This window comes from Schistocerca americana, chromosome 7, assembly GCF_021461395.2.
Source record: "Schistocerca americana isolate TAMUIC-IGC-003095 chromosome 7, iqSchAmer2.1, whole genome shotgun sequence".
NCBI lineage: Eukaryota > Metazoa > Arthropoda > Insecta > Orthoptera > Acrididae > Schistocerca > Schistocerca americana.
The window spans coordinates 621,019,578-621,047,054 of record NC_060125.1 but is presented as its reverse complement, the minus strand read 5'-3'; the positions used below and the strand labels follow the sequence as shown (position 1 = coordinate 621,047,054).

The window sequence follows — 27,477 nt, the reverse complement described above, 5'->3', positions numbered from 1 at the left end:
AGCAGTCCAGGCCGTTCGCTGTTAAATGCCACGGGACGTTGGCCCTCATTTTCACTGGCTGTGATGCCGCTGCACGTGGAAATTGGTTTGCGTGGGTTGCCCCAACCACTCGTACCCAGTTCTGCACGATACTTAATATTTTTCTTTTCCTCTGTAACGAGAAATGATCCTTGGTACTTTAGACGAGTTTCTCGACGAATTATATCCGTTCTGTGGTCTCGAGTTCACTCCACGAACTGCAACAGGCGAGTTACTTCATCGCATGACTGCATCACATCTGCCACACTCCCTCCAGTGTGACACACAAATCGGCATCAAACGCAACGAATTATTTTGAAAATTAAGTGTGAAGATTAAATTTCGGAGAAGTAAAGAGCAGCCGAGAAAATACTGCCCTAGAATCACCACTGCATGCGTTCGTGGTGAAGTGTTAGGCGTTGTCGCCTGCCAATGTGGAGATCCCGTGTTAGTGTGCGAGTGAGCGCTACAGATTTTTCTGTTGTGGGAAGGTCTGAACGCTTCAAGCCAGATGACAGTCCACTTGATAAGCTAAACGGACCTGTGAAACCTGGGGCTCACACAACAATTATTTAGAACCAGCCCTTGCATGTTATTGTAGGACTTTAAAGGTGGTGCCTTCCCCGGGACTACAATCATTTCAACGCATCGTGAATTTAACAGTCTTGAAGAAATGCTACCACTGTCAGATGATCTTGAGGTGTTCCCTTCTTGTTCCCGTTTTTGCTTGAAAAGATTAACATGTTTAGGAAAGATTTTTGCTTGATTAAACACAGTTTTCATCTTTATTGATCCAAAAATGTTTCACCGATGCTTAACAGTCATCTGTGGACTCCATTTATTTTTGCAAATAATAATAAATAAATAATCTTTATGTCTCTGTCTTGTCATCTGCAATGCAAAGCAGTTTGTCAGGTGCAAGAAATCCGTACTGTGGTGTGTGGATACGTGTAAGGAAAGCAGTGGTGGTGATGACTCTGTCTCCCAAGCCAAGTGGTACGGACGTTATTCCTATTTGAGAAGACTTACATACACTCAAGCGCGAAAGAAGGGGGCGGGGAAATGATCGTGGGGTTCATGACCCTCCCCCAAACAATATTTTATTAACGGTATTTATATTTCTACATATCTTAGATTCCAAATATTTCTGCTAACTTTCGAACTGTATAGTAACTTGAACACTGGATTGGCTTGTAGCCGGACTAAGGAAGTTGTGCAAGGCGAGGCAGCAGGGGGAGGACGTTTCACTATGGAAAAAATAAAAATGAAAGGAACTTAGGAGGAAATAACTGTTTACCGATCACATACTCGTAATCCGCAGACCGGTGTTCACCACTTCTATTGTATACGTCTAAATTAAAATGATGTCAGAGTTTAGAAAGTCTGTCGCTATTAACGTTGTTAGATGATTACATAACACAAGTATTTCCCAACTTTTTGTGCGTATACATTTCTAATTATATACGTCCCTCAGAACGGGAGGGCATGACTTTGGAAATTCGGATTGGTATGAGGCTTGGTTGGCTTGCATGTAGTTTACTTGAAGGATGTTATCGTGTAGCATGCAGTAAAAGACATCGGGCAGCCAATTCTCAGAAAAAAAGTTTCATTTACTCACACATTATATACTAGTTCGCTGAACGCCTGAACTCGTGTAGAAGTAGCTCATTCTTGATTTTTAATCTGCTGATCTGGGTTCAATCCCAGCTTCCGCCAATCTTTTTTCTTTAGTAATAATTATAAGGGTATTAAAATAAAATAACCATAACTATAGTAAATGAAATCCTCAATGATTTCCTTTTTATATGTGATACAACTGTTTGTTAGACCTAATGAAACAAATTAAAATCAATATTGTATTTTAAAATAATTAAATGAAACTGTTATTGCAATTGTCACGAATCATATGGAAGAATAAAAATAATCTTCTTTATGTTAATACTATATAACGTTTTTTTGTACAAGAACTTGGAGTTACTATTACTTAACTATTTTAAAATACAATATTAATCGTAACTCATTTCATTAGGTCAAACAAACAATTGCATCACATGTAAAATAAAATCATTTATGATTTCATTTAAGATAAATTTGGTTATTTTATGTAAAAATCCTTCTAATTATTACTGAACAAAAAAAGATTGGCGGAAGCTGCGATTGAACCTGGATCAGCAGATTAAAAATAAAGCATGCTGCCAATAAGCTATTTTTACATAAGCTCAGGCATTGATTAAACTACCGTATTACGAAACCTTTTTTCTGGGAATTGGCTGGCCAATGCGTTTTACTACTACTAGAGGATAACATCATTTAGGTAAACTACAAGCCAGCCGAAAGTCATTCCAATGTAAATTTCCCAAGCCGTGCCCTCTCCTTGCCAGTTGCGATTTGTTGGAAGTTATGCTAAAGCGGTGTACTTGGCACTGATGATGTGAACAAATTATTATTATTTTTATATTAAAACATTTTACATATTTTATCGTTATATCTTATCATTATTGAAATCTTAGTTGTCTAAAGCTCAGTAATACTAGATGTGACGGCAAGTCATATTTGGGATAGGAGACAATAGCAAAGTACGACCCCTGCCCTCCTCCCCCCTCCCCCTCCCCACAGAACCGAACCCCGTGCCCGCGCCTGCGTGACGCACTACACTATGGGAGCGGTAAACCTTGAATTGGAGCAGTGACTTCAAGCAGGGATGACGGCAGCAGCGTCATCGTCGCTGCACCTTGCTCACAGATGTCTTCGCAGTAGTTCGTGGTGCCTCTGATGATGGCGAAACATCAGCGGAACTAGTGTGGGTGGAAAAATGTAGAAGATTGTGTTTGGTCATGTCAGAACCCCTTCAAAACTATTCCCTACTGACAGTGTTCTGTTTGTCAGTAATATTAGCATCTTTCTGATAGTGTAATTTCCAGCCCCATCTTTTATGAGCGTTAAAAGTTTCTTCCACGTGCTGATTGAAAACACATATGGATACTTGAGTAAGAAGCTGTTAATTTACATAAATGATTGCCACGTGTTGTGCGGCGGTAATGACGAATGATTTACGCAATGCTTTACGTTTTTTTGTCACTGCCTTTAAAGAGAGAACTAAAAGAAGTTGTGCAGCTCTTACGAGTACAGCGGTGGAGCTGGAAGGTGTCCAGGATTTCAGTTTAAATACTCTGTAAATACTTGTGTTTTCTGTGTTTAGCAGTTTCGCCGTTTCATTTGCGGGCTTCAGAGATGTGACAGTTTCTGACATGGGAATTTATATTTCGCTTTGAAGTCCGAACTCTCCCGGCCAAGATTCCGTTTTTCTTGGAACCACCTGTACGGGAACGCTTGGCGTTGCGCCATTCGGACGAAGATAACGCATGCTACCGGTTCACAGATTCTCAGAACTCGATTGTGCATGCCTAGAACGGGTAACGATTTCCTGTTACGGAGGAAATGCATTCCGACTTGGGGACGTACTTTACTGTGATGCGAACGATATATTAAATGTCAACAGGACAGACACAGCCGTGTCTTTCCTTAGCTACGTGCTCTAGTTAGAAAAGAGAAATCTGTGTGTGTGTGTGTGTGTGTGTGTGGGGGGGGGGGGGGGGGTTGTTTATACTTCCGCTTTATCCGTCAAGTTCTCAGAATGTGGTAATTGCTTGATGCCAGAGAATGTCCTGTGACAGTCAAAAAAAAATTTTCTTAGGATCTGGTGAGCCGGAAAAACGTCGCAAAATTAGTTAGCAGCCGTCGGTGCTTTGAACTTTACTCTTCCTTCCTACCTTTCCGATGTTTAGGCCTACCTTTTGTTACACCCCAATTACAGAAACCCTAATAAACAACCCTTTGTGGTAAAAGAAGTAGGAAAGTTAGTCATCCTGACAGTGACGGCAGATACTGACGACAAAATTTACACTTGTGATAATTTGATCAACAGGAATGTCATGTGAATAATAATAATATTTATCATGAAATAGAGACCGAATGAAAGAATATGATAGGATACGCAACAAAAACATCAAAGGAAGAGTTACAAAATAATTAATAACGAAGGTTGAAGCCCAGATGGTAAATTGGCCAAAGATAACATTTACCATAGAAGAGAGTTGTAGCCACATCGAAAAGGAAGTTCGATGTGACTACAATGTAACTCGGAAATGGAAATGTTAGCTTCAGTTGCTATCTAGTCGCTCTCTAGTACTATTGCGATAGTAGCATGCGTGTAAGCGCTACCAAATTGTTTTAAGCTAATCGGAAGTTTGAAAGTTTTGCGATATAGACTGAAGTATTATTCAGAAGTCATACTAAAGCAAAGTCATCTTTACCGTTAGCAAGATAACGGGATACGGAAATTCACGACGAAATTAAATCTTGTGAGATTTGTGATGGGACTTAACCTTCGTGATACTGAATAAGCACGAACATTCAAGGACATTGAAAAAGAAAGATCGCCGACACAAAAACAATTATTAGTCTCGAGGAGGTAACAGACAAACGCAAACACGAAGAACGTACAATGCGCCGAGTTGTCCGAAGTTGTCAACGACAGGATTACGGATGCAAACGGAAGCAATTCCCCGAGTGAGAAATAGGTATGCGTGCTCAGCGTAGGGACAATTAATTACAAGGAACAGTAAAACTGGATTCAAACTTTTAATTCTTCGTGTCGTGAATAGACATTATCATGTGTGTTAGTGACACTTAATTGACTATTAGAATATTGTGAAGTGAAAAGTGAATTCATGGTTATTTAACAGTAACAGTTATCGATTTGTCACAAGATTACGATGCATTTTGAATATTGCTTAAGTATATGCTATCTCTGGAATTACGTTGTTTAGTTATTGAAAACACGTCGTAGCGACGTTCTGACGACGGAATAACTGTTTATTAACTTAACATCTTCGCAATTCCATAATGTGGCTACGGCTCGAGTGATTAATTGAAGATTCAATACTTTATATTATTAATATTCAACATCCATTATCTAACCGGGCATAATAAAAAGAACAACTACAGTTAGCCAGTTCGCGCAAGCTGAAAGTCTGTCGCGGACTCACAACAGAAGAAAACTGGTGGTCATCATTTCAGGTCAAGGGAGCCATCGCGTCATCCAGTGGTGCAATTGCCGCGTTTATCAGTGAAGAAGCAAGAGCGGTTTACACATTCTAACACGCTGCTCTATCGAAATATTGACATTAATCACGACAGACGGTACCTGATATATGAAAAAACCACGCGAGGAGTTTGTGGTATTCTACTAGTTACAGGGTGGCGTTGTCGTGAGCGACGGACGCCGTTCCACGTCATCCCGACTGGAACAACCATCACCACTGAGTCGTGTCAACTCTAAGGAGACGCCGACGCCACACTTTACACTTTTCACTACCGCATGGACAAGACCGCTGCAAGATTACAGCTATCTTTCTCAGACAGCGAATTACGGAGGTTTTCCTGGAAAGGCTTGGCGTTACATTATTGATAAACAGCTTGTCGTAAGGCGAATGTTTAACGTCTCCTTGCGTAATTAATGAAGAAATAAACTTCCTAGCAGATTAAAACTGTGTGCCGGACCGAGACTCGAACTCGGGACCTTTGCCTTTCGCGGGCAAGTGCTATACCATCTGAGCTACCCAAGCACGACTCACGCCCCGTCCTCACAACTTTACTTCTGCCAGTATCTCGTCTCCTACCTTCCAAACTTTACAGAAGCTCTCCTACGAACCTTGCAGAACTAGCACTCCTGAAAGAAAGAAAGGATATTGCAGAAACAGAATGAGATTTTCACTCTGCAGCGGAGTGTGCGCTGATATGAAACTTCTGGCAGATTAAAACTGTGTGAGCACTTGCCCGCCTAAAGGCAAGGGTCCCGAGTTCGAGTCTCGGTCCCGCACACAGTTTTAATCTGCCAGGAAGTTTCATATCGGCGCAAACTCCGCAGCAGAGTGAAAATGTCATTCTGGAATGAAGAAATAGTTGACGGGCGAACGACGGGGCGTCAGCTCCGTGGCTTTCAGTTCGCCAGCGCACGTGATGATGGCAACGTGGTCGTTTGCCGAAATGTTGTGGCCGTTGGACACTGACATCCGGCCGCTCGCCCGTGAACTATTTCGTCAGTTTGTCGTAAGGTCACATTAGAAGGAACGATAATTGATCAAACCTTTCATTTATTTAGGTGACAGTCTTTCTTCATTGGCGCAGGCCTTATTCCCAACAAGGAGTGGCATTTTTCACGATGATAATGTTCCCAATCAGACGGCCAGAAATGTCTGGTCATAACTGATGAGTGCAATGAAATAACTTTCTATAACTTATCTACGTATATTCTCAGCAAGTCACTATGCAGTACTTGGTGGAGAATATGTGGTGCAAATATTGTCGATTTTATATGTGATTCTCATGGGTATAATAATAATAATAATCTCGTACCCATGCCTCACGATCCCTACGCGAGATATACCATGATGACAACAGCATCATCGGACAGTCTTCCTCGAATACATGATCTCTAAATATACCAAAAAGTGTTGCGCAAGTACTGCTTTCTCCAAGAATGTCTTTTAAGTTCCTCAATATTTCTGTTACAGTTTGCTATAGGCTTTCCCGGCCTGTTGCAGTCCTTGCAGCGCATCTGTGAATGCCTTCGACATCTGTTGCCTACCTGACAAGGCTCTAAACACCAGAACAGTACTCTAGGATTGTACGTAATAGCGTCTTGCGTACAGTTTCTATTGCAGATGCGCCACATTTCCCAGAACGCTTCCAAGAAATCCAAGTCTTCTATTCAGTTTCCCTAATACCTGTTTTACGTGATCGTCTCACTTCATGTCACTATCTAGCATTGCTACTAAATACTTAACACTATGTGACGTGCTCAAGAACTTCGCCATTAACCCTGTAGTAAGATACATCGGTTTCTTTCTCCTTGCTGCGGGAAGTATCTAACATTTAACGACAGCTACAGAGAGCTGCCATCCATTCATTACACTTAGTGTAAATTCTTTGGAAGTCTTTCTACATTTCCTTACCGTCATCCAGCGAGGATACTTTACTGTAGACAACAGCATCGTCAGCGAACAGTCCTATTGTGCTGGTGATCCTGTCTGATAAAATCGAGCCGTTGGAAAGCCAGTAATGGCGCCTTACCTTCCCTGTACATCTCTTAAGCAACTGGAACAGTTTACTTCTACGAGAAGTGGTATACAATTCCACTGTCTTTCGTTCAGCAGTTACAGGCATCGATCACCAGGCTATCTATGCTGCTTTGGGTATCGTCAGTGGTCCTGGTCAGTTTTTTGTCGATGTTCATTTCTTTGTAGGCGACGCCTGTGTACACACAGCAATAAAATTTTTGCATCACCCCGATATGCCGTGCAGGTGTGTTGCTATTGTGACTGTTCCTGTACCGATCGAAAGATTACTCCTCACTTTCTTTGTAAACATAAACACAGCTACCGCGAGCGCTACCTAGGGGTAGGACGCCGCACTCGAGTGGCTTGCGGCATTACAGATAAAAGTATAGCATCAGAAGGGACACACTATATAAGTCTGTGAAACAGTAGGGTGGACATCTATGATCCCACGTAGGACATTAGTGACGAATGACCGGGTCCGCATCATCACATTACGCTCAGAAAGCTTGTCAGCCAGCGATGATGCCCGACGTGTGCACCGGAGTCAAAGACATGTGGTGCAGACTTGAAATCGGTTGCAATTGACACGTAGTCTAGAGGACTTACAGCTCACAGGCTGTCCACGTTCGGCAGGTGCAGTGAAAGATCGATGTTTACGACTATTGAGCCAAATGGACCGTGGACTGATGAGTACTCCAGAACTGAATTCTGGGTTCGAAGAGGCTACAAGATGTCATGTATCGCGTCAAACTGCTGGGGGACGATTGCATAACGCGAATCTCCATTCCCGACGGCCATGGCGAGCACCACATCGTTCACAACAGCGTCATGGACTTCGTTAGAGACGGGCATGGAATAGGCACAGTGGACGCCCTATGGATTGGCGTCGAGTGTTTGTTTATGGACAAAACTCGATTCTGTTGTTAGACACTGATAATCTCAGACAAAGTGTTTGGAAACATCTCGGTAATATATAATGCCATTAACAAAGTGTCCAACGTGTGCAACAGGCAGTGATGGAGTGATGTTCTGGGGCGGCATTACATGCGGCCACCGTACACCTCTCGTGGTTGCAGCGCGCAGTCTCACTACTCCATGGTACAGGGGACGAGATGCTGCAACCAATAGCGGCACCGTATCGCCAACATTTTGGTGACAGCTCCGTCTTCATGGGGTGATAATTCGCGCGCTCAGCGCACTGTTCTCGTAAAAACGTTCCGTCAGCATGCTAGGCTCACCAGAATGGAGTATCCCGCCTATTCCCCAGACATGAACCCAATCGACCACGTGTGGGGCCGATTGAAACGAACTGTTTTTGGACGTCAACAATGGCCCCGTACTCTGCGTGGCCGGCCGCGGTGGCCGAGCGGTTCTAGGCGTTTCAGTCCGGAACCGCGCGACTGCTACGGTCGCAGGTTCGAATCCTGCCTCAGGCATGGATCTGTGTGATGTCCTTAGTTCTAGGGGGCTGATAACCTCAAATGTTAAGTCCCATAGTGCTCAGAGCCATTTGAACCATTTTTACTCTGCCTGACGCACGTAGAATCGCCTTTGAAGCGTGGGACAATTTGGACCAGGGTTGCCTTGATGAACTCATCTATGGTAGGCCTCGATGGATTCAAGTCTGCAGTCGAGCAACTCCCCATGGGAAACGGACGGTTTTGTCGTTACACACGTTTGATTTTTCGTTTTGGTGACCTGGACACAATACAAATGAATGTATACGCGTGCTTCAGAGCCAGTTTTTGTTTTCTGTGTCCTAAATTTCGAAATTAGGCGCCGCGCGGTCTAAGGCGCCTTGTCACGATCCGTGTGGCTTCCCCCGTAGGAGGTTCGAGTCCTCACTCGGGCATGGGTGTGTGTGTGTGTTGTCCATAACGTAATTAAGTTTGTTAGATTAAGTGGTGCGTAGGCTTAGGGACCGATGACCTCAGTAGTTTGATCCCATAAGATCTTACCACAAATTTCCAAATTTTCGAAATTACTGGGTTATACTAAACTTTTGTTGATGTGTATGTGTCCCTGCAGAATCTTACTACATATTTATACGCGAGTAAACTACCAGCTGAATTGTGGAAAATGTGACAATACCTATTTTCAACACACGGCGACAGAAGCATTTTCAATAGTTTGGGCGAACAACACTGCAACTGTTATTCACGTTATCAATATCTTCGATTGGCAGCCGGAGAGACCCAAAGTGCAGTTTTACGCTTTCCCTGTGCTTCATCGTGTGGACAACCGATTCCTGTGCCTGCTGTTCTTCTAATGGCGCTATCTCCTCATTTCAAGGACCATTTGCACTGGTACTGGGACAGTCGCATTTCACGCTCTTTGCCGTCGCATCCCATTAAAATGCCAGGATTAAGATGTGCTGCCCGAATTCTGTCTCGTCAGGCAGCTTGTGAAGAAACTATATCTTTTCACGCACGAGAGCTTGAAATATATCCACATGACAAGACAGAGGTAATGTACCAATACACTGATAGAGGATACGGAATAAGAACTTACTATTAGATCTTGGGCAGCTATACGGATACTATTCGCAAACCTGTAGTCACTTTTGTTTCGTAATTACGTCACTAACGAGATTATGGCGAAGATGAAGTGTTTGTTACAAAGAAATACTTTCTCAACAATTCAATTAAGATATTTTTAATCACATATTTACATTATCGATGCAGTTCCAGCAGTGAGTGCGTTACAAAAATGACTAGAGAATCTATTGTTGTTTCGTAGCCAGCTATTTCATCCGTCGAAAGTGTATTTTAAGCCTTGCAATACTGTCTGCTTTTCGAGGGCAGTACGCTGTATGGTGGGATGCGATTTCATCGCCTTCGTCTCAGCCGTCAGCACATTCTGTAATGACGTCGTCGACGGGACGTTAATCCATGACCAACCCTTTTTTACCATCGGCAGCGCAAACAAAATGCTGTACCCTTCACGTGGTCATCACGGTTTCGCTGACCAAGTACAGCTGAACCATAACATTCACACTTTGCAGACGGCATGTAACAATGGACGAATACCTTTCGTGTAATTTAGATTGCATGTCCCATCCGACAAACTGTATGATTTCTTACTTTGTGGTATCTGACTGAAAAATGTGACATGTGATACATTGTGAAATCTTCCAATGTTTCTTTGCACAAGCCCACAACGTAGGTAATATTAAAGTCTCAGTTCTTTTAAAATAAAAAAATAAGTCACACGACAACCTGTTATAATGCTGGGCTTGTAGTTTTAAGATTCTTAGTCAGACCTTTGCTTGTAATTTCAGTAGCGCTGCTGTTTCTGTTTTCAGATCTCTGAATTTCAGTGCACTGTAGGCCTACCTTGTCGAAGAAGTATGTTGCAGTTATATGCAAAGCGTTTTGCAAGAGAGCATAATAGTCTGTCTGACTCAGTCCTGTAACTGGTTGCAAGAAGTATTAATCGAAATCCATTAGTGTTGAACTGAAATTATGCTGGAAGCGAAATTTGTGCAGCTATAACTGGCACTTTCAAAAAACAACGGTAGATTGCAGAATGAGATTTTTCACTCTGCAGCGGAGTGTGAGCTGATATGAAACTTCCTGGCAGATTAAAACTGTGTGGCGGACCGAGACTCGAACTCGAGACCTTTGCCTTTCGCGGGGCAAGTGCTCTACCAACTGAGCTACCCGAGCACGACTCACGCCCCGTCCTCACAGTGTGAAAATCTCATTCTGGAAACATCCCCCAGGCTGTGGCTAAGCCATGTCTCCGCGATATCCTTTCTTTCAGGAGTGGTAGTTCTGCAATGTTCGCAGGAGAGCTTCTGTAAAGCTTGGAAGGTAGGAGACGAGGTACTGGCAGAAGTAAAGCAGTGAGGACGGGGCGTGAGTCGTGCTCGGGTAGCTCAGTTGGTAGAGCACTTGCCCGCGAAAGGCAAAGGTCCCGAGTTCGAGTCTCGGTCGGGCACACAGTTTTAATCTTCCAGGAAGTTTCAAGGGTAGATTGGTTTGCTAATTGGTTTGCTGATTGTGGCTGATACTGCATTTACATTCGTACTATTACAAAGTTACTGATCAGGAAATCTAGCGAGACTTGGGTTTTTTTCGGTATCCCTTATGACACGCTTTAGCATTGCGGAACGCCCTTTCACGAAGCTAATTTTTGCATCTTTTCGTAAGATTAGTGCAAACACATGCTCTCTTGGCTGCTTTGTCCTCAGCTGTAAACAGACACTTGCCTTAATTCCGATACACAAGCGATTAGCAACGGTGTGTCCGAATCTTTAGCCTCGGCCCAATTTTTGTGTTTCATCATTGCAATCTTGAGGGATACGAGTTCAGCGTCTCCGTGCGAATTGGAGTGTCATCGAAACTCGGTGTTGCTTGCATTCAGTGCTATATATTTAAAATTCGGAGCGGATGTTTGTCTGTTAACCCACCATGAAAGTAAAAAGAAAAATGGGATTGTATTATAATGTATTGATTGTATGGAACTGGGGACCTAGAAACGACGGAGAAGCTTCGTCCTCGCCGTAGCCCGCAGTGGTACACAACCCCACAACAGGTTACAGCAGTCCACTAACCACACCGCCGCCCCACACCGAACCCAGGGTTATTGTGCGGTTTACGCGTACGTTGAGACGGTGTTTGCGCAGCAATCGCCGACACAGGGTAACAAAGGCGGAATAAGGGGAACCACCAGCCCGCGTTCGCCGAGGCGGATGGAAAACCACCTTAAAAACCATCCACAGTCCGGCGGGCACACCAGACCTCGACACTAATCCGCCGGGCGGATTCTTGGCGGTCCGGGAAGCAGTCCGTTAGAGCGCACGGCTAGCCGGGCGGGCAAATTGGGTTTATTTACCCTGTATACTCAGGATCATAATGGTTTTGATGTCAGTGCTTTCACTATTAAATGTCAAAAATTTACAACTTATTGTGAAAATTTTTGTGGTGTAATAGATACGTTTAGCCATATTCCGGTGTTAAAGTGATTAACCAGTTTCAGTTTTAAAAAAGGAAGGTAATTCGATTTATAAGTTACACTTGTGTTTGAAATAGAGGCGTATACGAGACTGTACTGGTAACATCTCAAAATGATATTGGAAGCTGGTTGAAAACAAACAGTGAACATACGTACGTAAAGACAACACAAACAGCGATTAGATTGCATTTCTCAGTACTCTAAAGAAACTTTCGCTTAGTAATCTCATCCATTGGAAACTCTTATTTAATGTTAGCTACTTTTGTGTATTAAAAATTCAACTCTTCATATAAAATTGTGAAAACATCCTTCATTATGATTTGTGTAATTTCTCGCAGTAGTAAGAAAAATATACTCATTGAGAGCAAACTTGTTTCTCAAATGTAGCGTATCTATACAGAAGAATTACTTTTACTGTATTTCTTTGGTGACACAGATTGTTTATTTTCAGTGTTTTGGTTCTTTAGTTTGTTGACTGTATATGTGCAAGAGAACAAACAGCTAATAGAGGAATTTCGCCATGGGGAGCTAGTAAAGCAGATCCTCACAATACGTAGGCATTTTTTACCGTTGTAGTTTGTCTTTCGTAGCACACATATGTTTTTACGTTTATACAACAACACTAGATCACACAAGTGCAACTACTTTACGAAGTCCTGGCAGAAACCCTGACGTTGGAACTTTCGCTCCGAAATACGTATCGAAAATTAAGAGACCATGTTGTGAATGTCGTCAGAATTCCTCAGTAGAACAGACGGCCGGCTGCGTCAGAAAACTGCTGATAGTAAAGTGTAATGCAGTTTTCATTCCGTAGTATGTTCTAGGAGTAGTACACTATGTGATCAAAAGTATCCGGACACCCACAAAAACATACGTTTTTCATCTTAGGTGCATTGTGCTGCCACCTACAGCCAGGTACTCCATATTAGCGACCTCAGCAATCATTAGACATCGCGAGACAGCAGAATCGGGCGCTCCGCGGAAATCACGGACTTCGCATGTGGTCAGGTGATTGGGTGTCACTTGTGTCATACGTCTGTACGCGAGATTTCCACACTCCTACATATCCGTACGTCCACGGTTTCCGATGTGATAGTGAAGTGGAAACGTTAAGGGACACGTACGGCACAAAAGCGTACAGGCTGACCTCGTCTGTTGACTGACAGAGACCGCCGACAGTTGAAGAGGGTCGTAATGTGTAATAGGCAGAAATCTATCCAGACCATCACACAGGAATTCCAAACTGCGTCAGAATCCACTGCAAGTACTATGACAGCTAGGCAGGAGGTGAGAAAGCTTGGATTTCATGGTCGAACGACTGCTCATAAGCCACACATCACGCCGTACATGCCGAACGACGCCTCGCTTGGTGTAAGAAGCGTAACCGGCCAGTGTGGCCGAGCGGTTCTAGGCGCTTCAGTCGGGATCCGCGCTACCGCTACGGACGCAGGTTCGAATCCTGCCTCGGGCATGGATGTGTGTGATGTCCTTACGCTAGTTAGGTTTAAGTAGTCCTAAGTTCTAGGGGACTGATGACCTCCGCTGTTAAGTCCCATAGTGCTCAGAGCCATTTGAAACATTTTTTTCATTTTTGAAACATTGGATGATTGAACAGTGGAAAACCGTTGTGTGGAGTGACGAATCATGGTACACAATGTGTTGATCCAATGGCAGGGTGTGGGTACGGCGAATGCCTGGTGAAAGTCGTCTGCCAGCGTGTGTAGTACAAACAGTAAAATTCGGAGGCGGTGGTGTTACGCTGTGGTCGTATTTCTCATGGAGGGGGCTTGCACTCTTCATATTTTGTGTGACACAATCACAGCACAGGCCTACATTGATGTTTTAAGCACCTTTTTGCTTCCCACTGTTGAAGAGAAATTCGGGGATGGCGATTGCATCTTTCAGCACGATCGAGCACCTGTTCATAATGTACGGCCTGTGCCGGAGTGGTTACACGACAATAACATCCCTGAAATGGACTGGCCTGCACAGAGTTCTGACCTGAATGGTATAGAACACCTTTGGGATGTTTTGGCACGCCGATTTCATGCCAGGCCTCACCGACCGACATCGATACCTCTCCTCAGTGCAGCACTCTGTGAAGAATGGACTGCCATTCCCCAAGAAACCTTCCAGCACCTGATTGCACGTATGCCTGTGGAAGTTGTCATCAAGGCTGAGGTTGGGCCAACACCATATTTTGAATTCCAGCATTACAGATAGAAGGCGCCAGGAACTTGTAAGTCATTTTCAACCAGGTGTCCAGATACTTTTGATCACATAGTGTATGTGGATGGTGCTGCCAATTGATAATGTTTGTGTGTTATGAATGTAAGTGAAAATCGAAGAAATGAGAAAACTGTATCGTCCCCTTGCCAATATTCTGCTTGAAGGGGAAAAATTCCCAGTTAATGAACTGTTGGAAAAAGTGCAAAACTGGACTGATTTTTTAGTTTGTGTCAGTATATCACCAGCAGACTGTACTGATCAACAAATCACACACAGGGGATATCTTTTTTTGTTAATGAACGGCTTCTTAGGGTGTCGTTATGAGTTACGCGCATAAGAAGTCTGTAAAATTCTAAGAATAGTTAACAGTGGTACCCCAGTTACATTCCAGTGGCGTGTTTTAATAAAAGTTTTTAAGCCATCTACGCGCAGCTTCGTTCATACTTGATGGCTTGTCTGCAGTGACCGGCCAATTTAGTTGAGCATTACATTTTTCCCGGCGTAGTGTCGTCTGGAACATCTACTAGAATAAAATATTTGCTTTAGCTTACAGTCGCATTTTTTTTTATTCTGACTACTGGCTACAGGTTTCGATACCAAGTACCATCATCAGACCATCTCCTGGCGCGCAGCGTTCCTGCTTACTTCCCAATGAGTATGACGAGCGCGCGCCAGAAGAGAGGAAAGTAGAGAGCGTCCAATTCGTTAGCTGTCATAAAACTGTTATATCAAAGACGAGGAAATTTTTGTACTGGTTGTTGTTATTCATTTCAGAACTTTTCGGGTATGTCGGGCTCATAATTCATAAACGACTGATTAAAAGGAATATGTTCATTAACAAAAGTAGAAGATACTGAACGTAAGATCTTTTTACCCTCAAAGTAGTCGGCCGTGTGCTTAAACACATTCCGTAATGTATACGTAAATCTAATATGAATTAATAAATAAAGACTGCAAGCAGTTCCAGTTCTTCTATTAGCGAACTCTGTTCTGTGGGGAAAATTTTAGCAGCAGCTAAGGCGGCTCTACGGCCATTTAATGAGTAAGTGTTCTCCGTGAATCCCGTTTGCTCCTCACTGACATGTGCCTGATTTTCTCTGTTGCAGCGTCCATCATGTTCGCATTTCCGGACCAGGCGACGGTCAAAAAGGTGATCAAGGCGCTGCCCAGGGTCGGAGTTGGCATCAAGTACGGCATCCCGCAGACCAGGTGAGCGCACAAGCCAGCGCAACTTTCTGTTACCCACTCGACAGCTGCCCGCCGAAGCAGTACCGCTTTTCAAAGTGTTGCGGTTATTACGCTTGTGAGTCTTACTTCTTTCCGTCTTATCCACTGGCTATTATAAGGCGTCATTCAGATAATAAGCAAGTCTTCACGTGTTTTCAGTTATGGATTTCTTTTCAGTGTTCAATTCTTTAAGTTTAATTTCACATCGGGCCCCACGCTCTAGGCTTTAACAGTCAGAAAGAAACAGGAACCGTACATTTTGAAGTTTTTCACCTGTGCTGATTTCGAAGAAATTGATCGTGAAGCACAGTAGAGTTCTTGTTTCATGTCTGGAGAGTGCGGATCATTCCTTTGCTGTATGATTAACAGCTTGGAAGAAATATGTTCGCATGAAGCGTGAGGCTGTGTTAGGGAGAAAATAGGGTTACAAATAAAGAAGGTAAAGCGAGTAACGATCCTGTCGTAGTGTAGGATAGTATGACGGAGCTTAAAAGAACTTAATGATGCTATAAGTATATTTTTTCGCCACCACTGTAAAACTGTAGCTTTGAATCTGGAGGCCATTGTACTTACACTTCGTAAATTGCTTAGAAGAGAAGTGCAAAATGGAATCAACGAGAGGGAAATTAAAAAAAAAAAGTTTTAGTGCACTGAGCGCAAAGGATGCAATGAAAAGATTTACTAATTAAAACATCTATCAACAAACTTGTAATAGGTTGCCTCATAAAATTGAACGGCTGCTACTATGTTAATTCCAGCCCTCAATAATAACACACTGCATTACATCAGAATTCAAAATCTCGTTATAAAACAAATTTGTGTTAGTCTTTGGCATTAAAATTTAATAATAACGCTTGCAGGGTGTCCCTCGGCAATGCATTTCAGTATGTACACACATGAATGCCACCGAACCAGTCGAACTCTTTAAACAATTTAAATTTGCGAATATTAGTCCTATACCTACCGAAGGTGAATTCGGAAGATAAGGGCGTAAACTCATGATGTTTTCATCCTGCAACTTTTTCTGTTGTTGACTTGCTAACATTGGTATCACCATACAAATACAACTGAGGTTTACGTACCCTCGCATTCCGAAACAACATACTAAACGACGACATGTCTCGTATCCTATCAGAATAATCACGCTGTGTGACTGGAACAGTCAGAAACAGAGAGAAATGAAAAGGTTCAAAGTACTTTTCGACGGAACTCTGTCGGTCCCAATGAACAATAAGAAACTGGTCCGTATAATCAATGAAATACATCCTTTTCGTCCAACGACACATCCTCGGTATGAGGATAGTGTAGATTCATTAGTTTGTTGTATGATTCCCAGCTGCTTTGGTTATAAAAACTGAAACGTTGTCACGCGAATGACATGGCTGGACATCAGATAATGCAGTGACAGTACCGAATGTTTGTCAGAGTTCCTTGTGCAAGCGGTTAACACGCAATCCAGCAAAAAAATTAAGATATGCGTGTAAGTGCATTGGACTGCCCGGTAATGAAGGCGCTCCCGATTTTGCTGGGTTAATGACTAGTCACTTTGAACACATACAGCTCCTACTCGCTCACTAAACCAGACCACTCGCCTGACACATCCGCACCCCGCTAAACACGTGCCAGTCCTCCTAGACTTTGCGTATTGGTGACTCCGTTGATCACTGTAAGGGTCACTGACTACCGACTTCAAAAAAAGTTTTCTACACCGCAACTTGGCGCTTATACTCTGGATAGCCGCTGGCCAACTGCTACATCTCGCGAGCTACCAACAGTTCCCAAAACTGCTTTACCGTTCAGAGCATTCAGCCAGTCAGCCTGGAGAGCAGGATACAGGTATTCTCAGTGGCCTCTCTCTCCTGATAGCATTCCACTGGAACGCACTGCTTAGGCGGATTAGGGAACGACCAACCCATAAGCTCTAGGCTGGACGAGGTGCCTGCCACTGAATGTCAGAACGTGGCTCCTGTGCCCCTAACACCATGACGTGGGCGTGAATCATACGTTACGGTGTTATTTCCATATGAGTTTTGGCTAAAAATAAAGTCTGATTTTTAACAGACAAACAGCGCGTCCCTCAGTTCCGACCCTACACTGCCGAGATAGGCGACATCCCTCGTCTGCATTCCCCACTACACGTTCACCTGCCGAAACGTCAGTCGAGGCGTGAGTTCCGTTTGTGTCAGACCGCGTGTCCTCAGGCCGTCGAGAAAATGCTTACAGTTCTGAAAGAATAACGGATTAATGTGAAATTTGTAGTGAAACTCGGGAAGTCCACCACAGCGGCGCATTCTTTGTTCAAACAAGTGTAGGGTGAGGACTGTCTTTCGCGCATGCAAGTTTTTGCGCGGTCTGAAGACGGACGAGAAGAGACTGAAGATGCACACCTCCAGGGTGACCCTCAATGTCAACAACAGCCGAAAACATTGAAAAATTGGAGATTTAATCCGACAAGAGCGTCCGTCCAATAATCGTGCGATTCCTGATGTAAGAATCGACAGAGAAACATTTCGGTAGATTTACATGAACATTTTCACATGAGAAAATTGTGTTCAAAAATGGTGCCCAACAACCTGACTCTAGAACAAAGACTGTTGAATGAATAATTTCACAGGCGTGTTGAAAACTATCAAAAAGGATTCTAAATTTCCTGGGAAAATAATATTTGATGAATCGTGGTTTTTCACTTATGATTCGTCAATCAGTGCATTGGGAGAGCTCCAAGTCACCAAAACTGAAGAAGGCTCTAATGTCAAAATAAATATTCAATGATCATTGAATTTTTGGAGATCTGTAGGGCTGTGTACGTGAATTGGGTGTCTGGAAATCGAACTGTAAATTAGGAGTTTATCTTGGAAGTCCTGTCTATGCTCTGGGAATGAGAAAGAAGAAAATTGTGAAAAAACAACACACGGATTCTGCATCAGGACAACGCCGTGCACCATGCTGCATTGGTTGTCAAGTCATTTCTGCTAAGCGTGGGATCCCTGTGTCTGAACTTCCATCCTACGCACCAGATGTTGCTCCTTTTGACCTTTTTCTGTTGCCAACAATCGTATATGCATTGAAAGGAACGAGATTCGAGACGCAAGAAGTCGTGAAAGAAAAAGCGACGGAGATCTTGAAAATGTTTCCGGAAGATAAATTCAAAAACTGCCTTGAGCAGTGGAAAAATCACGTGGAACGGAGTAAGGATTCTGGAGAGGGGGAGTATCTGTAAAAGAATTACGTAAAAGATGTTAAATTAAATAATCTAGTATTCTTAATCCTGATATTTTTTATCCATACGCTGTATTGCGTTGTTGAGAAACTCATGCTGTATTGCGTCGTTGAGAAACTGATGCTTGGATCGTCGCCATTAGGTACTTATGTAAGAATTTTATCTTCATTATTTAGCTGTGAGATCTGTAAAAATATAAATTCTACTCGGAATGTATCCGCGAAGTAAATGAGAGAACAGAGGTACGGAAACAGGAGGGACGATTTCCGCGCCGATGGCGCTGGCTGCGCCGCAGTGCGCGCGTCTTGAGATTAAACACGGGCGTCCGCTGTTTGGCAGCGCCGGTTAGTGCGGCTGTCCCTGGGAGTTACGCGAAGCCCCGCCGCCTTCCATCGCTCACGAGGAGAATACGGCATGTGTCATAACCAGATTTCCCAGAAACTTAGCTCAGTGGAAGAGGGGCCAAAATAAACGAACACAAATCTCGTCTTATCCGTAAATACTTGACCGTTTCGAGGTATTTTCCAGGTACTTTATAAGCCATTTACCGCGCAATATCCTCAAAGGAAATAGTGGCACAGTGGTTAATTCTGCGCCCCTGTTCTAAACTCGATTATTACTTTTATTTTTGTACTTCATTTATGCGTCATATTCCGTCGAAAATTAATACACGGATTTTTTCGAGCGTATATTAATATAACGTTGTCTTTATTCGTCTTCTAATTGTAAACTATATTAAAACATTACAGAATTTTTTTAAAAATTTTTTCGGTAGAATTTCTGTAGCGTATCTTGTTTAATAATCAACTGCAAGCGCCAGCTTTCGGAAAACTGATCCGTTATGCATGGTTTGTTCAAAAAACTGTTCAAATGTGTGTGAAAACTTATGTGATTTAACTGCTAAGGCCATCAGTCCCTAAGCTTACACACTACTTAACCTAAATTATCCTGAGGACAAACACACACACCCAGGCCCGAGGGAGGACTCGACCCTCCGCCGGGACCAGCCGCACAGTCCATGACTGCAGCGCCTGAGACCGCTCGGCTAATCCTGCGCGGCTCCATGGTTTGCACGAAATTATTGCCACCGCTGAAATATTCAGCGTTCTTAACGGCATTTAGTTCCCGGGTTAGATTCATATGAAGAAATGTCATTGTGGCAGACCTGCTTCCCGCGACGCTCGTAGTGTTCGCAGTAGCTGTGTTTCAAATGTTTCTGTGATCGGTATCATGCACGGGGATGCACCAAATCATCCCGAAGAATGAACATATGAATGAAATAAGAATTGGTATCCTTATGAAATATCAGAAAATGACAATGTAAAAAGACTGCAACACTTCAAAGTACCATTCACACACATGACACTTATTGTGAAATTCAGTTGTAATTCTACAATTGATATAACGCACTTTTATCCGCTAACTTGATCAGAAACATCCGTGTAGTAAACTTCTAAAGACTTGAAACCAATAAAAATAAAATAAAATAAATAGAAACTTTAATAGGGCTCCGAACACGGCGCGCAAAATTAAGAAATGGCGATGCTAACCAATGAACCACCATTTCTTTTGAGGATTTCGTGCGATAAAAGGCACGCAGAGTACTTCGAAAACACCTCGAATCTTTGTCTGTCGTTTTTTAAAGAACGGTCGAGTGTTTCCGGAGACGCTGGGGCACGTGTTCCCTTGTTTTGACTCCTCCTCCACTGAGCGATGTTCCTAGGAAATCGGGTGACGGCACTTGTCGTGTTCAACATCAGAGTAGCGGCGGCTCAGCTTCAAATAAAACGCTCCTCAAACGACTCCTAACGCCTAACTTGGTGTTCCATTTCAACTGTTCTCTAGTTTTCAGAAAAGCCTGCCTTGCTATTGTAGTTCGCATTATATGCCATCTTCACTTGCGTCGTCGTCAGTTATTTTGTCGCTCAAATGGCAAAACTCGTTCACTACTACTTTCCGAGCGTTAATTTCTGCTCTAATTCTCCAGAATTTTTTACTTAATTTGACTTCTATTCAAGAGGCCGTTCGAATTTCTTTTTCCACCTCTCACGGGATTACAGCGTCATTTATTTATTCTCCACCAGATTACATTCCTTTTCGATATTTTCTCTTAATTCCCTTTATAATCTCCTCTAAGTAGAGATTGAACATCATTGTCTCACCCCCTCTTCAACAGATTGAACATCATTGTCTCACTCCCTCTTCAACTACAGCCCACATTTCATGTCCTTCGACTGTTACAATTTATTGTAGCCAGGTTTTGATACAAGTTGTAACTAACCTTTTATTCCCTGACTTTTATCTCTTGTAACTTTCGAATTCCAAAAAGCGTATTCCTGTTTACGTTGTTAAAAGAGTTAGCTCAACCCATCAATGATATAAATGTGGGTTTGCCTTCCTTACTCTAATATAAATCGTAATGTCAGTATTGGTTCGCGTGTTCCTTCGTTTCTCCTAAACCGTAAGTGATCTCCCCCAATAGTTGGCTGCTGTTAGTCGTTTCATCTTTCCGTATATAATGTATATTTAGTATTTTACAACGATGAGTCATTAAACTGATAGCTTGGTAATACATACACCTGTTAGTATTTTCGTTCTGTCGTAATGGGAAAATTTCGTTCTTCTTGAAGTCTGAGGGAATTTCGCTTCTCCCATACATGTCGCATAGCAGGTGGAACTATTTTGTCGTGGTTGGTTTTCCCAAAGATTTTAATAATTTTTAAGGGAAAACTGGTACGCCAGTTCTATATGGTATTAAAATTTGGTAAATTTTTGCAATAACGAGAACCTCAGCACAACTGGTGATAGAGATGGAACAGCACTGAGCACGAACATTGAAATATCTCCGCTGTAATCTCCATAGACAAAAGGACTCTACTTGCCCAGTGTCTACTTTTTCTGAGACACGATGATGGCGACCAGACCCCTAGCATTCACTGCTGCGACGACCACGAGAACGCGTGAGGGAGTGTCAGTGCACCGTTGCGGGTCAGCACGCTAACACTCACCATCAAAGCGTCACACGTTTGTGTGTTTCACCGCGTACCTGTTTATTCGATCGCTATTACACTCAGAAAGCTCCTGGTCCTGAGATTCGAACTATAGTCCAGCTGCGAAGTAGTCGCTCAATAAAGTTAAGGAGAACTCAGCGGACGCCATTTTAAAAGATAAACAGTGTTTCATCCGGTATGACCAACAGAGAAATTGTTGCAATCGTCACAGTTGGTTTTGTGTATTCCAGAGTGGCATATTCTGAGATTTTGGTTTTGCTTCTGGAATATACAAAATTAACTGTGACGATTGCAATAATTTCTGTATTGGGCAAACCGGACGAAATTTTAACACCAGATTTAAAGATCGTTCCAGGAACAGTGATAGTAATCCATCAAGCTTCCATCTACATCTGAAAACTCAACACCGCAAAGCAGAGAAAACCCAAACTGCGTTACAAATATTACACAAAATACCAAAAGGACTTACTGTGAACATTCTCGAAGAACTGGAACTTTACGTTCATACAAGGAAACATCCACACAAAATTCTAAATGAACACACCGATTTTAATCATAAATACTGTCTAGGAAACTTTATTGACAGAACACGAAAAGACATAGACAAATGGTAAACGAAACTTACACAGACAATATATAAAATTTAAAGGGAAATAAGAACAACGATGGGTAACACCATCTCTGGCAAGCTGTATATACTTTGTAAACATATAGCATCATAGTAAAGAACTGTCAAAATATTTGACAAAAACGTATTTTTACGTTTAGTAACTGCAAGAACTATTATACATACCAAGACATGAGAGAAAGACTTTACTATAAATGCTATATTGTCGTCACTTCCGACTAGACATACGTACCAGCTCAAATGTAAACGTAAAAGAGCCACAATTTATGTACAGATAATCTTACTAACATTATTTCGCAGGTCACTTGATAATGGCAATAAGCCGAAACAGGCCTGTCGTGTAAAAAATATATATATAAAGACATGTTATCTTATTGCAGTTGGTTTGGAGCTTTCATATCCATAATGTCTTATACCGACGTATACTATGCTGCGGGCCCTCTTGAACGTAAAATATTGAGAGAGAAATGATGAAGCAGGATGCAGATTTAAATGTTTTGGATGTAGAATAAGAAACTCTGTAAGATGCGAAGAGGAAGAGGAAAGAAAGATAACATGGCAATGGAAAGCTTTAAAAAATGTGAAGCCTTGGATGGGCAGCTAAGTAAAACTTCGGTGAAGTGTTTCTTGTGGAAAGTTGCCTCATGCAAGGTGAACTCGAACTCGCCAACATAATTCCGTAGGTTATTCTTAGGGATACTTTGTGAGCATTTTGGTACAAGGGACCTGTGGACTCAGCCCTCTCGTTACACAGTTATTGTTTTATCGTTTGAATTCTTATCCCCATTTATGTTTGTAGCTTTATTGCACTCGAAATATCTGCACAACAGTGCAGATATCGATGGTATGTGTAGTGTGACTTGTGTGAAAACGAACTTGCTCCATATACTGGCGGTACTTGCTGCCATTCAGAACTGAACGGTTCTGTGTCGAGTTTCTTATTATTGTAATATCTCTTTCCTGTGCTCTTCGGTTTGGTTATCGCATTCCAGAAGCTATTCACTGTTGCGAATGTATTTTCACAGAAACAAAAAGGCATTCATAATTGTATTATTATTCTGTAACTAACCATCTCACCATTATACCAAAATAGTTGGAAATTTTCCAGAACATTTTGATTGTGGATTTCAGCTTCGTCCTTTACGAGGCTGAAAAATGGACATTGCAGAAGAGCAGCGACCAGAGAGTTTTAAATGTGAGTCTAGAGAAAGGTAATGTGGCTCAGCTGAAAAGACAAAGTAGTGATTGTGGATGTACAAGAAAGGGTGAACGAGAAGGAGAGAGATAATAAAGACAATGAAGCGTTTAAAAAAGTCATGACCAAGTAGGTGTGGCTACATGGTCCCACGCCGAACCTGCAAAATAAATAAATAAAAGTGACATTCATTTGCATTGGTGTGCTGGTATTGTCATTCCAGTACAGTTACAAACAACAAGCCATAGTTTCTAAGATTCAAGATGATTATCACTTCATCTTGAGTAAACATTTGTGAGATGGTTGTGTGAGGAGCATCGAAGCGAATAAAAGTTTTCTCAAAAAGAGGAATCTGCTAGCGGTAAAGTAACCTAGAAGTGAGAAAGAATTTGTCGAAGCTGTGCCTGTTAAGGCGCGGGTGTGGGTAAAGCAAACGAGGACATTCGGAGAAAAAGAAATAATTAAACTTTGAGCATTTGAAATGTTTCGTTACGAGAGAAAGTAAAAAAAAAAAAAGTGAAATGATAAACTATGAAAAAAGTGAAATGATAAAATATGAAATGTTATAGTCCAAGCAAAAGTAAAAAAAGAAGAAAGAGAAGAAGAAGAAGAAGAAGAACAACAACAACAACAACAGCAACAAGTTTGTGGGATAGCTGTGGCCAGGACAATTATGTGGTACAGGTAAGGTGGTACGAGATATTGAGCAATTCCTCTCTGTTTTGAATGGGTCGTAATTTGTTTACGGTGCGACCTATTTTTTTAAACTTACATTACACACTCATTACTGTGCTTCTGCTTAACATGACATATATCGTCGTAAGCCCCTGAACAGGTAGCATACTTTCTCAAACGATCTGGCACCTTTGCGACTGCTAAATACAGGATATGTTGCACCATCAGCATAAATTACAGTGCTCTAGTCCTACAGACAAATTACTGGCCACTTACGAACTTACAGTATTTCCAGGTACCAACCGCCATTTACTATTGGGGACAGAGAGAGAAAACGAAGTTTCGAAAATGAGGAATGTAGCTTGGTACTTTTCTGTAGCTTCTCAACACAAAAGTATATATTTACACTTGTCCAGAAATTAATCTATGGCCGAAAAATGGCGTCAAACTCTTGCGACCATTCCCAGATCATTCTAGCATTCTCCTTCAAGTAGTCGTAGTTTTCCGGTACAATTTCTAGACGTAGTGTGTCTTTTGTTGCTTGGAACAGAGATACTATTTTATGATTATGTTAGACGACTTTTGTGGGATGTGACAGAATGTAGTGGGACAACGTTCGTATGGGCCCACTATCCATTGTTGCCAAATTTATTCAAGATTGCAGCAATAGATATGGCAATGTTGCAGTGACATCATGGCAGGAGGTTCAAGTTTTGGCAGGGAAAAAAGTCATTTGGGCTGCCTCCACCAACCTAAGTCATCCGACCGCCACCTCTTCCTTGGAACTGGCGATAAAAGGACTCAGCCTGTGCAGGATAGGATGGACATAAGTCTTTATTCTGTAGGCAGTCTTTATTTAAACAATTTGAGGCAGTAGCTCCATCCAATATGCCCACCACGAGGTTTGGAGTCCAACAGACCTAGTACACAGTACTGCCACCAGAGGGCGCTTTCATCCCATGGCGGTCTGTGGAAAAAATGGCGGTAAAAGGACTCAGCATGCGCTGGGCTGCTGGCAAGAGGAAGGAGTGTACTTCATTTATTTCGGAATAATTTATTTATGTTTGTATTTCACATAGTTTATTTATTGCACTAATACAAAACACTCTCTCTGACGTGCTTAGGGTCACAATACAAAGCCTGCAGCCCTGCAAACAGTTACCGAAATAATGCAGTACACTGATGTACAGACACGCAAACAACTCGTAAGCTGTCGAAATGAAGCAGTACACAGCATACAGACACAAACACAAATCGTTAATTTTCAAAAAATAATGCATGTGTAACACTCTGCCAACATCCTCACAACGCTTAAACAGCCAAAAATAATGCAGTGCAGAAACACTCACTGTGGCATTCAGTTTTATGGTGCAGTCAAGAGAACTCAAGGACAAATGATGCTTGACGACTTTATACGATGTTACTGTTTGTACAGTAGCAGTCTACAACCGGAACCAAAGCTACAGCTATTGTTAAAAATGTTCTCGCGCCACACTCCGTGTCGAAATGCTTAAAACAATTGCAAGAAGTTTCATTTTACGGCATAGGCACTGACACATCGAACCACAAGGCTGAAATGATGTTTCCGTTAGTTGTTGAACACTTTACTGAAACTGACGGAATCCAACAGAAGCTGTTGAAGTTTGATTCGCTGAATAACGAAACATCAGAGACAATTGCAAAGTTTTGTCTAGACGGTTTAAGACAACTGCAAATTCCATTGGATAAATTAATCACTTTTTGTGGAGACAATACCTAACCAACTTCGGAGGGCTTCATCGACGCGGCCAGCGGTATGTTTTTCATCGAATTCATGAAAACTGTGCCCAGTCAAATTTGCGCCCAACCAGAAAGCTCTGAAATGTGTGCCCAGCCTCTGCTTCTTTGTGTCACGCTTACCTGCTCCCGGACCGTCGTAATTACCCAGAACTACCTGCTGCTCAGACACGGCCGAGCTGCCCTCCGATAGACCACCTGTACCACAGTAGCCGCTCTAGCTGTAGTAGAGTCGACATCGTGTGACTTGTGTATTTCTGTCACAATATTTCCAGTATGGAAGTTTCAACGACCATTCGCGGTAAGCCATGTTGCCACTATGAAGGTTATTCCTACATAATGAAGAGAACGAAAGAAGACGTGACTGTGACGTGGCGCTGTTCGAGACAGAAAGATAAACCACTGCCGAGGAATCGAAAGTGCTTTTTGCACACATGCATGAATGTCGAGCTCCGGGTGACGCTCGACTGCAAGTAAGGACGACTTTCAACCAGGCAGAGAAAAGGGCACGAGAGGAAGAGACTTCTATTTCCAAAATACATTCTGAGCAGTTGGGTTGCCTGCACAACCGAGAGTGTGATTTTGTCACTGAAATGCCAGAGCAGCAAACGACAAAGTGTTTATACTACAAGCGGGCAAAATCACAGGAAAATGAGAGAGATCCGCTGACAAGAGAAGAAATTGACCTCAAGGCAGAGTTACTAGCAATGAATGATGGTAGCAGTTTTCAGCTAAGCGACGGCAAATTAGGAGAAAGGATAATAGTTTTTAACGGAAGAGCAGGGAGAGAGGCTCTAAGAAGTAAAGAAGCCTTTCTTATGGATGGTGTGTTCAAGTGCTGTAGCAAATAGTTTTCGCAAATATACACCATTCACCCCGACTTTGGGCGTACAAATAATGAGACAAACATTTAGTAAGTTGGCTTTGCATTATTGCCAAAGAAAAGAAAAGGCACATACATCCGTCTTTTCCGAAATTTGGTGGAACATATGCTAGAATGGAAACCTGTAGACGTGACCGCGGATTTAAAATAAACAGAGATTGCTGCGATTGCGGTTACGCTACCGACAGCCGAAGTGCATGCACGTTATTTCCACATGAAAAAGTCTGTCTGGAGAAAAGCGCAAATCTAGGACATACTCATGAATACAAAGAAAATGAAGAAGTACGACTACAAATATGAATTTGTGCTGCGCCGGCGTTTGTACGGCCCGAAGAAATATATCATAGCTGGCTCGAGATACAGTCACAGGCTTTCTGAGTTTTTTGACTACTTTGTACTTAGATGGTTGGCAAATGAAGAAAGCCGTCTCAACCTTAGCAGTTGCAACAAACGGCTCCATCGAACGACCAACACTGTAGAAGGGTGACACCACAATTTTAGTAACATGTTTGCTAAACCAAATCTTAAAATCACT

At 42.4% G+C, this 27,477-nt stretch overlaps 1 protein-coding gene across 1 annotated transcript in view; it reads left to right on the top strand.

The window, feature by feature from the left end:
* LOC124622011 (neurobeachin) overlaps positions 1–27,477 on the top strand; it is a 1,442,121-nt gene that overhangs the window by 1,270,681 nt on the left and 143,963 nt on the right. The window contains exon 38 of the mRNA XM_047147563.1: positions 15,434–15,536. Within this exon, the coding sequence (XP_047003519.1) occupies positions 15,434–15,536 (103 nt within the window). The remainder of the gene's footprint in view (positions 1–15,433; positions 15,537–27,477) is intronic.